This window comes from Gymnogyps californianus, chromosome 1 (assembly GCF_018139145.2).
Source record: "Gymnogyps californianus isolate 813 chromosome 1, ASM1813914v2, whole genome shotgun sequence".
NCBI classification, from domain to species: domain Eukaryota; kingdom Metazoa; phylum Chordata; class Aves; order Accipitriformes; family Cathartidae; genus Gymnogyps; species Gymnogyps californianus.
The window spans coordinates 116,768,658-116,786,236 of NC_059471.1; the positions used below are offsets into that span (position 1 = coordinate 116,768,658).

At 50.6% G+C, this 17,579-nt stretch overlaps 1 protein-coding gene across 1 annotated transcript in view; it reads right to left on the reverse strand.

The window, feature by feature from the left end:
* IGSF3 (immunoglobulin superfamily member 3) overlaps positions 1 to 12,234 on the reverse strand; it is a 100,719-nt gene extending 88,485 nt beyond the window's left edge. Inside the window, 1 exon segment of the mRNA XM_050908765.1 lies at positions 12,163 to 12,234. Within this exon segment, the coding sequence (XP_050764722.1) occupies positions 12,163 to 12,205 (43 nt within the window). The 5' untranslated portion in view covers positions 12,206 to 12,234.
* Between the last annotated feature and the right edge of the window lie 5,345 nt (positions 12,235 to 17,579).

A 17,579-nucleotide genomic window follows, 5' to 3' on the forward strand; every position in this document is an offset into this window, starting at 1 on the left:
TCCACCTGGGACAGAGCAGCCAAGGAGGGGTGCTGGCAGCCCCAACGCAGCTCCTGCCCTTCCTGGCAGGCTCCGGCCTCACCGGCTCTCTGCCAGGGCCGGGCCTGCTCGCCCACTGCTGCCCAGTGACACGGCACGAATGGGGCCCAACCCATCTCCCAGGCGGGACCAAGGGGCTCCGGCAAGCCCAGGGTTTGACCCCAGCACGTTAGTTCGGCAATGGGTCACGCCTGAGCCCGGGTTAGCCACCGGCACCATGTAAGAGGGGGAAAGAAGGAACTCTGATGGCAGTATAGGCTTTGGAGAATTTTACTCGGATAATCCTCTCCTAAGGTTGGCCGGCTGGCTTTAAAGGGAACATAAGGAGGAACATTACAAATCACTGAACTGGCGGGAACCAAATACAGGGTGCAAAACTCGGCTCATACAAACGTCGTTTTAAAATCCTGCCATGAAGATAAGCACGGCTATCAACACTGGCTTCCAGGCGGTGCTCGTCCTAGGAGATTTACCCAATGTTTATTCAATGCACATTTCACTAAAACCCGCATGGTTATATCCAGCCAGGAGACCAAACAAACATCCATAATTTCCTTTGACACCTCCTAGCTACACTGCTCTGACAAAAGCAACCAGAGGCGTCCAGTACCATTACATGCCAAAGAAAAAAAAGACACAGCAGCTCCCTTACTAAATCCCTTCAACCTAGCGAGCGAGCGGGAGAAATCGCAGGCTGAACCAGCCAGAATCCATCAGCTGGTTAGGACAGCACCAATAAATACCTCCTGGCTGTATACTTGGGAAAGACACGTAGGTGTTTCTACAGTCTACTTACGCAGAAACCTCAGGAACTCTTCCTCCTCTTCCCTAAGGGAGATTCAAGACATTTGAGGTTTAACAGCTGCAACAAACAGTCTCCTCTTACAAGAGAAAATATTCAGGAACAAGATAACAAAAGAGACAGTTACTGAAACAGGATGAAAACACGGAAAAAGCCTCTGGGGTCTAAGCACTGCCCTAATGACTGCAGACTGCTACTCAGAAAATCTGAATTCGAGTATACAGCTCTCATCACCACTTGCTGATCAAATAGGAATGGCAAGATGCAAATCTTGCTACCTGCAAGAGAGGCAATCTAAGCCACCATTTGTGAGCAACCTGCTAGCAATGCCACAGCCCCTGCAAGCACACAGAAATAAAAATCTGCAAATGCCCTTGCTCCTGCATTCATTCCCCAGTAGATTACTGTGCTGAACCCAAACATCACTACTTTTCTGTTTGGGGGAGTTGAGGGCACAGTCCTTATTACACTTGAAATGGCAAAGGAATATATTCTCTATTCAAATTAGATTTCAGACATGGGAGATGGGTTAAAAAAAAGGGTTAGAAGGGAAATAATGCCAGCTATGCTCCTTTAAAATAGCTTTAAGAACAGTATTTTACTTATTTCACAGCCAAGAGGTATAGCAGTTCTACAAAGCCAACTCAAAATTAGCAGATACATTTTCCCTGTACACTAGAAAAGAATGCAGATGCTAAACCAGTTATATAGACAGCAAAGTGTCATCAGAGCAAAGAAGGTAAAAATAGCGAAGTTATCTGTAAGATGACTAAGCAAATGGATTTTCAAAAATATGCTTTCAAATACGACACCCTTTTCTTAGAGCTGCATACATCCGTTTAGCTTTGTTAATTTCTCAATTCTTTCTTTTGATAAATTATTTTTGGCGTCCTGCTAGCATACTTCCCCAGAAGCCTCACTTCACCCTACCCACACTCAAGACTCACATCCACGTACAGAGAACAATTTAGAAACTGATGCTGGTCACCCCAGTAACTACAGAGAACCTCTACCGTAGCACTTTCAGGATCACGTACATGCATTTCTTTTACATCCATCCATCCACTGGAAAACTGGATTCCTGCTGTCTCTCACCCTCATTTCTACCCCTTCCTCATCACCCCCACCTATCTCAGGGGTCTCCATGGCTCCACTGGCATCTTCCAGGACTGATGAACCCTCCCTTCTCATGTGACCCTTGCTTCCATCATTTTTGCAGGTGAGAAACAGCCCACCTCTTTTCCAGGCCACCACCAGTGCCTGGAGGAGGAGGCTAGATGTTGCCACCTCAGGAATAGCAGTGGTCAGAAGAAATGGGAGCAGCAGAGCCGCGTACTGCTGGGGTGGGAGCCACATCCCCCAGCACCTCTCCCTCCCACATATGCTGCCAGCAGCCAGGCTTAGAGGCTGCCGGCCTCAGCTACGGCCACACTCCTCTGTGCATCTCCCTCTCTTCCACCAACACCCAGATGTCTCTATAAAGAAAATTACCCTTTCCTCAGATTACATCTCTTTAGGGACTTAGTTGGCCTCCACACAGCTGCAATCGCTGGTAATCTACATTTCTGAGGTAACAGCGGTAGTTGGTGCTTGGCCAAGCCTCCCAAGTCATTCCTCTGCCATGCCAAAGCCCTGCGTATGGCTCCCCTCCGGCTCCTCCTCACAGAGGGATGGGTACCTGCCGGCACCCCAAAGAGACAGCTCCTGCTGCCTGCCCCGACCCCTGCCAGGAACGCAGCCCTCTTCCAGGAGCCAAGCACAAAGCCCTGGGCTGCCCTTCCTAGCAAGCGTGTTTCCAAGGCTCAAACCCATTACCTTGAGATCATTAGGATGCTTTTAGTAACATATCCCAGTGGATCTGCTAGAGCAGCTATTAGATATTTGACACACAGTAAATCTTCCCTCACACTCACCCCTCTCATCCTCACATCCTCCCCCAAAACAAGGCAGCCAAAAGACAGGGACAGACTGTACTACACAGCTTTGCGATCCAGATGAGAGCCAGAAGTACGGTGGCACCAGCCCAGCATGGGCAGGCCTCCAAGAAGACGTGACAGACCTCTCCGAGTCTGACCCCTTGCCCGCTCTATGCCACCCCACGCAGCTCAGGGCGGTCTCAGATGGCTTCCCGCCCTCTGCCAGGAGGAAACCAACCTCCTTCCCACCACACGTTGGCTGCCACCGTGTCCCCTGCAAAGGCCGAAAAAAAAGTCAGCCTGAGCACCAGGGCCAGGCACAAATCCGAATAACCGCTGCAGTAAGTGCTGCGCTTCCTTCGCATGGCAGTTGCAGGGCAGCAAGGGTCTCCTGCCAAGCTCCCCGGGAGCACCCAAGCCAAAGCAAACCGACAGCAGATCCGTGTGCATAGCAACTGGCAGTCTTCATCCTTTATTTTTGCAAAGTTATTCCTTTTAAAAGATAAACGGGATGATCTCCCATGACTTGCCCCACAAAGGCAGAGAAAGCTGCAGTGGAAGCAAGTTTTTAGCCTCACCTCTCCCACCTTCAGCAGCTGAAGGAGGTGTACTTCCAAGCACATCATGGGAGAGCCCTCGTTATAGAGGGGAAAGGGGTTAACCTGTGGCTGCAGAGGGACCCTGCAGGCACAAGTGGAAAATTCAAGAGGAGTGGATGGGGTGTAAGAGCAGCAGAAATGAGGAAAGAACAAAACAAAACTATGCACCTCAGGCAAGACTTAAACACATGCAAGAACACAGACAGGGTCCCTCTATACTCTAACGACAACAGCAGTACATGAGAGGCCACCTCTGAACACACCTCTCCTTACATCTAGGCCAAGGGGAAGGAGGTTGGAGAGAGTGTGATGTGAGATGAGAAAAAGGAAGGTGTTTTGATATCTACATATGAAGAGGAGCAGGTAGATTTACACCCACCTTGCAGCCCTTCAGACTCTGGGCAACCTCTGCCCCTCTGCCGTACAGGCATCCGAGGCTGAACTCTGATCCCTGCTTGCAGGCAGGGCACCTGAAGCTGATCTTGTTCAAGCCTGTCTTATTTACAGCAGAAAGGAGCAAGTGCTTGGCGACTTAAAGCATTTGGCAGCTACACACTCTGGATTAGATTTAACTGCCGACTAGCTCATGGCATGGGACTGATTAGACGTAACAGCTCCTTACATGCCAGTGACCCATAGATTAACTGTGCTGCTCTAACACTGATGGCTGGAATGAATCGCAGCAGCTCCAAGTTAGTCAAGTGGGCTACGCCCCACGAGCGTAACGGGGTGGCAAGGAGAGGCTGGTCCCATTCATGAAGGATAAGCGAGAGAGCTCGTGCAGGTAAGTAACACCATAGAGCTCAAGGTAAAAATCAATTTTCTTCTTTTCCTAACACCAAGAGTGAAATCAATCAGGGCATAATAATCTCTTCCACACTAAACTCCCAACACGTATAAGAAAAAAGCAGCCTGCTTGCTTAACGACAGCAAGGAAAAACCTCAGCCCTAACACTGCACTTTTCCTCCAAAAAAATCCCATGAAACCTTTTAAGCCACTCTCTCTACTTCAAGGAACCGAGAGCAGAGACAGAGTGACTTGCCTACAATTATGTCACGTCAGAAGAAAGCACTGGAATTTGCATGCTGTGACTCCTGCTGTAGGCGCTGGATAACACTGCAGGCATAAAGGTCAAACCCTTCAGCAGGAGCTCTTAAGATACTGTCTGCAGGCCACAAGCAGTCAGCAGAAAGCTGGGAGATGGCATGATGCCAGCCCAGTTTCTCTTGGTATCCATGCCCTTCATTGCAAAGCTCCTTAGCACCTGGCAGGGCGGTTAAGCAATCATCCCCTGCAAGACGGAGCAAACATCCCTCCTCCATAATGGGATTAGACAGCAGAGTAGGAAGACGGGGTACGGGAACCTCCAGGAGAGGAAAGCAAAGCTTGACAGCATATTCAGGAGCTGGAGGAAGCTGAGAACCAAGGATTGTATGAGAAGGGAGGGAACAGAAAGCACTGAGCCAGGGAGATGAAATGATACAATGAGAGGGGGCAGAGTACTTTGAAAGCACACCGGAGATAAACGCATTCAGATAATTGCTTAGAAGGGAATAAATATTAGTAAGTACTATAATTACCTCGAACACTTTACAAAGCTGTAAGAAGAAACATGACTAGAAGAAGGGCTGGCACACGTGCTTGTTGGGAGCTCCTATTTCAAGCTAGCAAGAAGGAACCAACAAGGCCTGACACCCAAGTTGGTAATTTCAGCCTGGCAGCCAGCCACAGCCCTTTGGCTAGATCCTAGCTACTGGGTAACTTGAGTTAATAAGTGCCAGATTCCAGCAGTACGGTTTTCTGGAGTAAAGAGCTCTGGACAACTCCAGGCCACAAGCACCTGCCTTCTCCTGTGGCTCTTACTCAAGGTCCAGCTCCACTTACAGAGAGATTTAGAGGAACCTGGGCAGATTCCTATGTCCCTGGTGATGATGCTGAATGGAGACAGAAAGATTCATCCAAGAAGTCAAAATCTCCATTTATTTAAGCAGCCAGATCTTGATACCCGTGCTGTAATGAGAGATCAGAGCCCTCCATTCCCTGAGAGGCAAACAAAAACTTTTTTGCTTTTTTGGGGCTCAGTATCTCATCTTCAAGCCTCCATTTCTCTAAAGGCTTCAGAAACCATCCATTTCAAACAGCAGCCCGGGTCAGTGCCGAGCTCCTCTCACACACAGAACAGACATTTAGCACTACAGAGTCCACAGAAAAACGCATCTACCTCACCCCATGCTCCCAGCTCCCTTTAACAAGCTTATCAACTTCCATACAGAGCCCAAAAGCCATAAAAGTGACAGTGTGCCTCAGGCAGAGAGATCAGAGATGCGGGGGGGACGGGACACGGATGGACGGACAGACGGACGACAACAACCACCAAGAAAGCAAACAAAAAAACACCCCCAAAAACCCAGATGCATCACCCATTCCCTGCTATTCCCCTGTAATCACAACATCTCCAGAGGGGAACGCATTTGCTGGGAAGCAAAGCTATCCATTTTTGTGTGCAGAGTAGGGAACAACAGGCGAACGACACTGATTCCAGACTCATGCCACTAGTTAAAACAAAGCAAAGCTTGGCAGTGCCACAACAGCTGTACATCAAAATCACCTCCAACCATGTCAGACCCCGATGAGCTGTTTTGCAAGGGCCAGAAAAACAAAACCAAGAAAAACAAAACCCAGAACACCAAACCAAACAACCGGCATTAGTGTAACGCTCGACTGTGCTAATGGCTGTGCAGCTGCCCCGCGTGCTGCTCTGTGGCATACGCTCTGGATCCTGATGGTTTCTGCTATCCCGACAGGGCCAACTTTGTTGCCAGAAACTGCACAGGATCTCCTTATTCCTGCACTTCAGCAGCAGCCTCGGCCCTTCCTGACTGGCAAAGCCTTACAGCTGCCAAGATCAGAAGAGACAGGAGAAGTGCTAGATGATTTTTCGAGTCCCAAATGGAATCAATAGCTTGGTAGGAAAGGACAAGTCAGCCAAGAGGGGTGGTAAGTACACTGCTCAGGAACAAGAGAACAAATATGGATGGATCCTCACTATCTCCGTTTCTTTTGTACTCGGGAGTCTTTGATGCTTTAAAAGCTATGGGTGTGGTAGAAGGCCCAGCATTTGGTAAGATCCATTCTCCAGAGCCTGTTCTCATCTTATCAGTTGGGTTCTTCACTTTCCTTCTCCTCCTAATGCTTTCCCTTGCTCATCTTCTCCCTACTCCTCCACTTCACAGTGGGCCACCTCTTCCTTCCCTGCGGGACCATCGCCCAACAAGAGCGGGAAATGGACCTGGAAACACCAAGGAACCACCAGCAGCGGAGTAAAATCAGAAAGAAGGAGCCATAGGAGGGTACAGGCAGTGGCTTCAGCCAGAAACTGCGGATTAAACACTGCACAGGGCAGACCAGGCAGCCTCTGTCAGGAGCCAGTAACAGTTAAGAGAGTGGCTGCACTCACACACTGGACTCACCGCACCCGTTCGGCAGGGCTGAGCAACTGGTCACACGCCCCAGACCCATGGTACCGAGGCTCTGGTGCATGAACAGAAAACTGGGGTAACCCAGCCGAATGAATTCACTGTGCCCTCCAGCCACCTGCTTCCCCAGCACCACGCCTTCCCTTGGGCCCCCATAAACGTCTGCAGGACCATGTCAGAAATGGATCTACTTTCAAGTCAGACAAGCCCCCCAATCCCTCTATGTATTTACTGGTTTTGCCAAGTTAGTTTTCAGACCAAGCAAGTCCCTCCAACCAGTTCCTCACGCAAGCACCCTGGCCTACGCCCTCCCCTCCTCACGCCGGGCAGGAACCAGACTGGAACAACTCCTTTCAGGAGCAGCTCTACTTTTTAGCATTTGTGTAAGTACTGTGCAGCAACAGTACAAGTCCTGAGTGTCAAAGCCCCTCCCTTTTTGAGAAAAGCTTCCCATCACTTAGCTGAGATGGTCTGGGTTTGTGCTTATGTTCAATTACTTATTGAAATGTGACTTTAGCAGCAGCTAGAAAGGAAAGATTTCCTCTTGTCTCATTGCCATTTGCTAATTAAACCTCCTAACGACAAAAAGCTTACTAACATACATCATTGGAAACATGTTCTTAGTACGCTGATGGAGACAGGGTGAGCAACAGGTTAGAGGTGGAAATGACATATATGCACGCAGACATCCTAGACCCACCGAAGGCAGCTGCAGACCCAATTTCTTTGCCTTGCAATTTGATCAAACCCCACTTTGTCAGGAAAGGCTCCATTTTAGCCTCTCCATAGTTGATAAGAAACAGATGCTAAATGTCTCCTAACATTTAACCAGAGAACTATTCCTTAAGAGGATTTTATATGACTAGGAAAGAGATGCCAATATAAAAATGGAGTCGAAACCAATTTAGCAGGTTATCATTAAGGAGTATTTAGCAACTTAAAATCCAGAGGCAAATCACAATACCGCAGTTTTCCAGACACTGGCTGGAGGGCATAAACGTCCTTGATACCAGTAGAGAAGTCAAATCACAAGCAGAGGAACTCTAGCAACAAGAAGAAAACCCAATTCTGCTTGAAAAGCTTCCCCCTTCCTTACAGGCAATTTTCCTGGTGCTCTAAGTTTCTGGGCAGGGCCTGCAGATTGCTAACTATCAGACAGCGAGGAGCACTCTTTCAGGTTGCAGCACTCTGATTCAACTGAGTTAAACCAACTAAAACACCTCTGGCTTCATACTAGACTGTATAACCTTTAGGTCAACGGCTGAATCCATGACTGATTTTGTAGGGGTAAGAAAGAAGCCAAGAGAGACCAAAAGGAAGAACTTTAAAAGAAAATTTAAAAAAAAAAAAGGCAGTTTCCTGGTCCAAAAAATTCAATAAGCCTCCCAACACAGAAGTGATGCTCTCCCTATGACCCTCTCTCTCCCACCCCCCTCCCTGTGGTCTGCAGCGCTGTTTACTCTGCCTTTCACTTTATATAATGGGTCTGGTAAAAGTGTTCCAAGTACACATTCGATTTACAATAAAAACTGCTTTAATAAAGACATCTAACTTGACAGAAGGTCAACTAAAAGACGACAATTCGCATAAACCAAAACCTCCTGTGTAAATAAACAGGATTTGCAGGAGCCTCAGGATGTCAGGCAGTCTGGCCAAGACTGCAGGGAGGGAGTCTCCCGATGAAGAATTACATTTGGGGACGTGCAAGAGCGGAGTCTGCCAGCCCGGCACCGACGGCCGCGGCAGCCTCCCACCACACTCGGGAAACCCAGAGAGCCGGCTGAACCGCATGCAGAAACGAGGCAACAGCCAGGGCCATCTGCAGAGCACCTGTCCAACACGTCCCTCAAAAGAAGCAGAGCCACAGCCCAGCCCGGCACACTCGGGATCAGTCCAGGTCCGGCACCGCACACCACGGTGATCTAGAGGCAGCAAACACAGGGGTGAGGGTGGCACAATCGGCTTGCAAAACGAAGCTCGCAGTGGAGGACTTTGGGCAGACGCAGATGGAGAAAGCGCGATCTTGGCCACTGTTGCTAACAACGCATCAAGGACCAGATGAGGCGCCAGCAACATTCCTGGGCCGCTAGCTTTGGTAAACATAAACAACCCCAAACCCCGTGTGTGCAAACACTCACTCTGCCATTTTCTCCGTCTGTTCCCCTCCAGCCAAGCAGCCTTCAGCTCTACTGCATCTAGGCTTGCGTGTCAGTCACTGACCCCCTCAAGCCCTGCGCCCGGGCAGGCAGCAGGAGAGCAGGAGGCTGCGATCGCAGAACACTTGAGCCGCAGTCAACTGCATGCTGCTGCTTCCCAGCCAGCACCCCTTTCCCTCCAGGAGACAGGCCTTTAAGATCATCCCTTCTTTCTCCAAGAGTCGCCTCTGCATCGTTATTTCGCTCCAACATGCCATTTACAAGTGAGCTGCAGTTTCGAGACTTCACGCAGGCTCTACTCCCCTCTAGGAATCGCAAATAAATCACCAATTACTATGCATGAATAGAGAGAGGAAGAGGGTAATGAGTCTATGTACATATATACATATGCAATGTTTGAACACAAAGAGCTGTAAATTGCATTCACAGGTGGTATTCTGGAGACTGCACGAGACTCAAAAGCAGAACTATTCATAAACCAGTCACCGACATGAATGAATTCAGCATTCCCCAGAAGCCTATTGTGTTTCCTATATATTACACTATAAATATGAGGAGTATCAGACTTTGCATCCCTGCAAAAAAGAAGGTAAATCTTGCAACTACACATAGGATTAGCACTGGCTGGCGCAAGTATTAATGGTCTCATCGCTGCACGAGGATTATTTACAGCACTTGCTCTATTTTCCTCATTTTGTACTTGCTGTGATGAAGTGCCACTTGTTTAAAGAACTCTGTAACAAACACTGCAGCAAGGGGGAAAAACCAGCAGATATCTACAAATGTTACACCCACGTGCCAGATGTGGGTTTTCAAACCCTGGTTTTGCAGTTACTTGGACTCTGGTAGCTACTCAATGCTTGATATATTATATTAAATCATCCACCGGCTCTTTCCATAACCACAATTCCTCCTTCAGCGATTCTAATGAGTTTGCAAAAGGATAAGGAAAAATTGAGTTGTATTTCTTTTTCTGCATACTCAACCCATAGTACCTTATCCATATATTCTAGCATTAACATTACTCGTTTGGAAAGCAACAGTCTTTTTCTAGCCAGTCAGAGACTTATGTTACGAAATAAGGCTTTTACTCCAGCCTCTTCCCCACTAAGTCAAATGATGTCTCAGTTTTACAAACAGCAACCTAAAGCACTTCTGTGCAACTCAAGGCTTTGAGGCACGGTCACACATCCCCGGTTTTGTTAAAACCAGCAGCTGGGCAAGTGCAAAATGCAGATCAACTGTCTAAAGAAATCCAGGTGAAAAACACCAAAAGAAAACTAACTCCAAGCATGCACGTGGTACGCTTCCTCCCATTAAAAACAGCCTCACGTTTAACACAAGGAGGCCAGCACAATGTCTTTTACAAACCAGGTACGTCCATGGGATTTGGGGACCGCTGAAAAGCAACCAATTCTCCAAGCGACAGAAGACACCTCGCAGCTCATCCCCCAAGGAGGGCAAAGGCACGTTACGTTAGAGCCAGTTTTAGGTCAAACCCAGAAAGCCAGTTCCTGCCAGCAGAGAGTCGGGGAGGCCTTGGCAGCCGGCCAGGCGCCGGGTGAGCGCCGAGGCGGGGTGTACAGCGCAGGCCTGGCGGGTCCCACTTCTGTACCGCGGCGGGAAGCCTTCGGCAAGACGATGCCCTCTGCTGCTACGCCGTCGCATCAGCCGGGCGCGCTTCAGAGCGGCGTGCAGGCAACCCACCGCTCGCTCGCTGGCTCGCTCCATATTAGGAAGACTTAATCCAGAACGGTGTTATTGTTCTTCAACCGGAGAGACCGAGTGTGCGAAGCCAAGGCAGCAAGCGATCGCCGCTCGTCTACACCCATCTTGCGGGCTACGACAGACTGCCTGTACTCGCGGAGCAAAGTCACCCTGGGTAAACTTAGCTTTAAGACGGCTTTTTTCAGGGAACCCAGGGAAGAAAGCTACTGGTTAAGGGAAGTTTGAACCTGCTCCAAAACCATTTCAAAGAGTCATCTCTTTCTCTTTCCTAAAGACAGAGAGCATGAAAAACCACACACACACACACAAATTAGAGACATGGAAGCACGACTGCAATTCAAGTAAAGGTGTTGTTTCCAAATTGGCAGAGCAGGTACGTGACAATCCTCAAGACAGTACAATTGCCAGCCTTGCTGCTTCTTCCCTCAACAGCATTAACGCCAGCAGAAAATCTTACCAGTGAAAAGGCAAATCAAAACAACTCCGAGGTTGCTCCTTACGTACACAGGCAAAAAACAGCATGAGGGTGCTGTATTGTATTTTCCACGAACGCTCCTATCGACTCATCAGTACTAAGCCAGGCACATGGGCTGCTAAGAGGCATTTTACTTGTCTTGTATTCTGCTTTTCCCGAATTTGTAGGAAGGGATCTTGTGTTGCTACGGCATCGCTCACCCAGCAGTCGGGTCCCAAAGGACTTTACAGAACTGCGTACAGTCATCCCCTGGGCTTGTGGGATGGGACAAAACCACACGGTCTAACGGTTCACAGGGTACAAAATGCAGGCAGAGAGAGAAGGGACTACAGGAGGAGTTTGGAGAGACAGCACAAAGCAATCAAATTGTATGTTACGACAGCAGGGACTGCCTTCCCTCTACATTTCAACGTACTCTTCGAGAGCCAAGAAGAGGACTTTGTTTCTGCAGCCTGCCTTACCCCAGGCATTTTCTCCGCCTTCATCGTGCAAGCTCGACACCGGCCCCTAACTCCCTACCCTTACGATTCCACTCCGAGACGTCCCCTGACCCCAGCACGGAGCAGCCCCTGGCCGGCCGCTCGCCTTCCCAAGTTGATGCCGGAGCCCGGCGCGGAAGAGGTGCCCTGCCCGTCCCCTCCGCTCCCACGCCCCGGCAGCCCGCTCCGGCCGGACGCCGCGCCGCGCCCCGCGGCTCGGCGAGGATGGTCACCGGGGTATTGCAGGTGGAGATGAAACCCCGATTTATTTTATATATACATATATATACATATTTATTTCCTCCCCCCTCCTCCCTCCGACTGCAGGAACAGCGCGGGCAGTGACAACTCCTGGGGGAAGGCGCTGGGTATTTTCGGCAGGGGTGATCCTCCTGGAAGCCCTGCAAGGGAGGGCACCCGCCAGGGGTCCCATCTCGTCCCGTCCCGTCCCGTCCCGTCCCATCCCGCCCCCGCCGACGACCGGCACTTACCGAGGAGGAGCAGGGAGGCCAGCTGCGGCCGCAGGGTCCGCATGGCTGCCGGGGCGCGGGGCGGCGGCCGCCCTTACCTCCCGCCGCGGGGCGCCGCGGGGCGCCGGCTCCCGGGGCAGGCGTCGCGCCGGGCCCGCCGGCACAAAGGGAAGGCGGCGGGGCCGGCACGGGGAGGCGCCAAGGCAGGCGGGGGCATCGCCCCCGCAGCGGGGCGGCCGCCGCGCCTCCCCTCCCCTCCCCGCCGCTCCGCTCCCCGCCGCCGCTCCGCGCCGACGGCTCCTGGGGGAGAAGCAGGAGGAAAGGGAGAAATCGTCTCGTCCAAGGCGCGGGAAAAAAAAAAAAAAACCACGGGGAAGGGGGGGGGGGCACGAAGCAACAACAAAAAGACCCCACCCCGAAAAGTTACAAAAATAAGCGGGGCGCCGCGCCGCCCCGGCTTGCCCCGGCCCGGCCCGCCGCCCTCACCTGCCCGCCCGCCTGCCCGCCCGCTCGGCGCTGCCGCCGCCGCCGCCGCGGGGTGCCCGGCGCTTCCTCCGCGCCGGCAAACTCCTCCCCCGGCCCGCCCCGGCCCGCCCCGCCGCCGCCGCCCGCTCCCCCCGGCGGCGAGCGAGGGAGGCGGGCAGCCCCCGGCCGGCGAGCAGGGCGCGCTGCGCGGCCGCGGAGCCGGGCAGGGGCCGGGGATGCCCCTGGCGTGTGGGCGCTGCTGGGACGGGGGTCGGGGAGGGCGCCGCGGAGCGTGGCTTTCGGAAGGTTGTGGCGTGGGGCTGCGAGGCCGGGGGTGAAGCCGGGGTCGTAAAAGAGCGCAGGGATAAACCGGGTTCCTTTGTTTTAAGGGGAAAAGAGAGTCCTCGGGCGCACCTCGGAAACCCGGCTTCTTGGGAAATGGCATAAATGCCCCCTTTTGTTCCCATGCAAACCAAAAATAACAGCCGGGCTTTCCAAGTTTCGACCAACTCGTGACCGTCCCGCTGCGATGCCCTGTTACCGAGACCCGAATCCAGGGCGGGTATTAATGCCAGGTTGCCAGATGTGAGCCCTCCCCATATGCTGGCACCGCTGCACTTGGGATGCTGCCCAGGCAATCAACACTACAATGTATCAACGGCAGAAATGCATCAAAAGTACATCCAGGAAACACTGAAATGCATAAATATGGCAACACTGGGGACTGGGGTTTATGTTGTTTGTAAATAAAAGATAAATGCGAAAGCCTTTCTCAAGGGCGCAGATGTTCAAATGTCCTTGCAAACAAAACCCCCAGTTGCTTGTTTGCTCACAAAAATAAGAAAAGAGGCCAGGAGTGACAGCAATAGCAGAGTGAGGTACCGTCCTAGTGCTCCGATCCTGCAAGGACCCTTTGCAGGAGACCCTTCTGCCTACACACAGAATCCCCAATGAAGTCTTGGTGATGCAAATGCAGGAACCCAACCCTTCTGTGCCACAGAAAGGCAGAAAGCAGCACAATCCCAAGTCGTCTAATAAAAGATGCCAAGTCCTTAGAAGCTGTACCCAGCAGCAGTCAGAAGCTGTCTGTATTGCCATATGGACTCGCCTCCCAACGTGGCCGTCGTGACAGATGCATTGGTAGCCAGCTCCTAGTGACCCAACAAATTCTGTTTCTGCAGGCTAATAATGTTAAACCCTGCCATTTTCAGAGTGGGAGGTTTAATTTGCAGCTTTGTCATGCTCTCTGAATGGAGGAGCCAAAGAACAGAATAACCAGAGACATGTGGGAGAGAAAGGGTTAGTGTTGTATTTGCACTGAAAATGAAACTCACACTTTGGCCCTTAAGCTTTAATTACATCAAGACTGCCTTCAAGTGAGACTTGGAAAAGGAACAGAGGTGATGATAAGAGTTGATAGAAAATACCGGTCTATTTGCCTTTTCTCTTAGGTGATTTGAGGGCTGAAACGTCATCCAGTGTAATATCACTCAGCTTGCTCAATATTTTTCACGTGCAGTCTCCTATTGTAAGTCCTCATGGACAAGCCCATTAGTGTTTAGAGCAAGCACTGTGGGGCTACTTTGAAGTCAACTTCCAGCATCTTTAAATGGATGCAGGATAACGATCATTTACTCTAATGCTTCAAAAGATGTATAACTAGAGAAATAAATAACAGCAAAAGAAAAAAAAAAGGCAAATTAAGAAATACAGGGCACAGGCAGGAAAAAGCATTTTTTTTTAGGATAAACTCAATAAAAAGGAAGCATTAAAGCTTGGTGAGACAAGAAAGCTTTTCTAGATGGCAAGGGATATAGACCATGGACCCACTGCATTCCTATATGGACAAATTATTTCCATCTCCAGCTGAAGAGACGGGGAGGAAAACACTGGCATGATTCAGGTGAGCTCCCGGCGCAGGTCAGGGACAAGCTGGGAGCAGACCCCTGGTTTCTTGGCTCTGAATACATTGCTTTCACCAGTGGAGCCTGTAACAAGGTAATTCAAGATGAATTTGGGTGCATTCTTGCTATTTCCAGGCACTGTCTGACTTTACAGCGTATGAGCCTAACAGGAGCATAAAAATGCCCTGCAAAAATGTTATCAGAGATTCACTAAACATTCACATCCTCTTCTCAGAGCTCTTGCAGGGTATTGCATTAATGCATAGTAACAATAAAAATATAAAAAGACCATGGAAATGACATTATAGCATTATAAGATTAATCCAATTCCAGTCAAATTAGATTATAATAAGAACTGTGTGTGCTAAAGACTATTAATGGGAACCTGTGTTTCAAAAGCTTCATCACCTTTGCACGTGTTCTCCTCCCTGACCCCAATAATAAAAATAGCTTGGCGTTCATGAGAGCGCCCTTCTTCAGAGGACTTCACAAACACTCTCTGATCTTTTGAGGAAAACGTTGGCCTTGCTCCTGCATCAGTGGGGAAACTGAGGCTTGGGCAGGGCGGCTTTCTCAAACCTAGGGGGGCAGCTAGTCCTCCCTCAGGCTTGGCTCCAGCATTTCGAGTTCCCACGGTGGGGCTCCCACTCCCTGTGGATGTCTGTCCGTCCGCATGGTTTATTGACGTGGCTGAATGGGAACGAACGCCACAGTCGCCTCAAAGACAAAACCATTTCAAGCACAAGGTTACTGCGAAGCAGCTCTCCAGGAAGACAGATCTGGGCTGCCTTGTACTCCCAGCACAACTGAGTCATTCAGGAGCACCGTCCTCAGCAGCAGCCAGATCATTTTGGTCGGGCCATGTGGTTGCTCTTTGGCAGCGGGATCGCTGTAATAGCTGGAGGCAGACGGGTGTGACTCAAGCGATGCTGATGATATACACATTAGGTTGCAACCCCCACTGCCGTCTTTCTTGTTGCTCGGTCACTGCTAGCAGTCTGCTCGGGCTTGCTTCCCCATTGCTCGCCTCGGCAGGCAGGGGTAGAGGCCGGACAGCGGGAGCTCGCTCTCGGGGCGAAGGGGAAACGATCCCGTGTGCTGCCGTTTGCTGAGCTGCTCCGTGCTCATACCAAGTCATAGGCGCTTCCCGTCAGCCCTGCCTTTTCTAGCAGGAGAAGGGCAACCGATGGGTGCCTGCAGCCCGGGCAAGAGGCAAGACTGGGCGGCCGCTGTGTGGCCAAGGGCCATCAGGGTAGGCGTCCTCCAAACCTCTGGGCTGTCAGAGGCTGCTGTAATAGAACAGCTGTGATGGCGAGCTGCATCCTTTGACCTAGGGAAGCAAAGTGACGTCAACATCCAGCCTCCGAATACACTGCTTGCCCAATGTGCACAGGCTTCCCGTGACCCACAGATGAAGAGTGACGTTAGACTATTGTCTGGCCCTCAGAGAAAAGAGGTTTGGCAGAAATGCAACATACGTACGTTATGAAATAAGAATGCCGGTCCTTCTTCAGGACAAAACACTGCACACCCTCAAGTACCGGACCCAGCAGGTATTTACCCCACTCCTCTCATCAGCAGGCAGGGGAGGGAACAAGGCACAAGACAGATTTGCAACCTTTAGATTTTGCAGCAGGCGGTAACCTGCACAGCTAATGGTAACAGAGTATAGCAAAAAGGGGACTGGGCTCAACCAAGCAAGGCAGGCCCCCATCTTGTTTTCAGCAAGGCAGGAGACTCCTGACTCCTCCGCAAGTCAAGAGGAGTGATTCCCTTCCTATACGGGAGGAAAAGAGAACGGGGAAAAAGAGGAGGAGGAGGAGATTTAACTGCAGTTGCAGGAGTGACTCCCTCCCTGAGGGCAGTGACTCGGGCCAGAGCTGGAGAACAGTTTAAAAGGCTGTATGGCTTGGAGAGGGAGGGGTGTGCATCTGCATCCCCCTCCTCTCAGAGGCCACCTGAGCGTTTCAAATTGAGCAATCAGAATCAAACCATCCAGAAACAGAAAGCACTTCAAAATAAAATTGTGCTATGTGATTTGCCCAAGATCACACAACACAATCCACAGAACTCAGGGTCTTCTGGCTACTCCAAGCCTGAAGATGTGCTTGGGGGAAGGTCACAATCAGGTCAAAGCTCCTCTGCCACATTGTGAAAGGGAGAGGAGACACACCTAGAGCTCCAGGCTAAAGCAGGGAGGAATGGCCAGAGCCATTTAGTTTGACTGCAACATTGCCTAAAACATTTTCTCCAGACCTTATTCACACTGCGAAGTTTTGAACATCAGTTTCACCCAGAGGAAAAAGAAGATATTTATATTTAATGGCCAACATTTAAGCTCCTTTAAAATGAGCTGAGAGGTTGCAGTTGGAACAGAGAGAAAATCCTAACTGCCCTGGCACAAAGCAGCAGTGCTGCCATTGCAGGGAAGCTGGCATCTGTAACTAGACTGAGGTTTTGGGTCTAGCTCAGCCTAGATCGCACCCCAGGACCAGTATGCCGCTCTGCGGATGGCACCAAGGCAGTTCCCAGGCAGCCCCATGGATGTGAAGGAATTCCCATTTGTGTGCCCTGGGCAGAGGGATGAGGAGAGGGAGAAGGAGGGAGAACAAAAAAAACCCCGTGTGTAAAGATAGATCGACACATTTCCAGATTTTCAGGACATCTGTCGGCAAGCCCCGGAGTGTATGGCAGCTAATCCCTTTGCAGATTTTCTTTTAACTGTTGCTTGACAGAAAAGTATGCCAATTTTTTCATAAACATCCCCATGTCTGAAGTTGCACTCCACCTGAGGTTATGATCTATCTGCGAGGAAAAACATTACACTACCAGCTTGGGAAATGACATTAGGGAAACATCTTGCTGAGAAACATGCAGTGGCTTCAAGCTTTGGAGTATATGCAGAGCGAAAGATGTTTCCCGAAGATGAAGAAGGCCAGAGGCGAGGTGGCTACCTGACTAGATATCCGTAGTGCTCCCACCTTCTCCAACACCCCTGGCAGCTTGCTCCTGGGCTGGGCAAAGCCAGTGCAGGGGAGAGGGATGGTGCTGCAGGGCTGGGCTGATGGT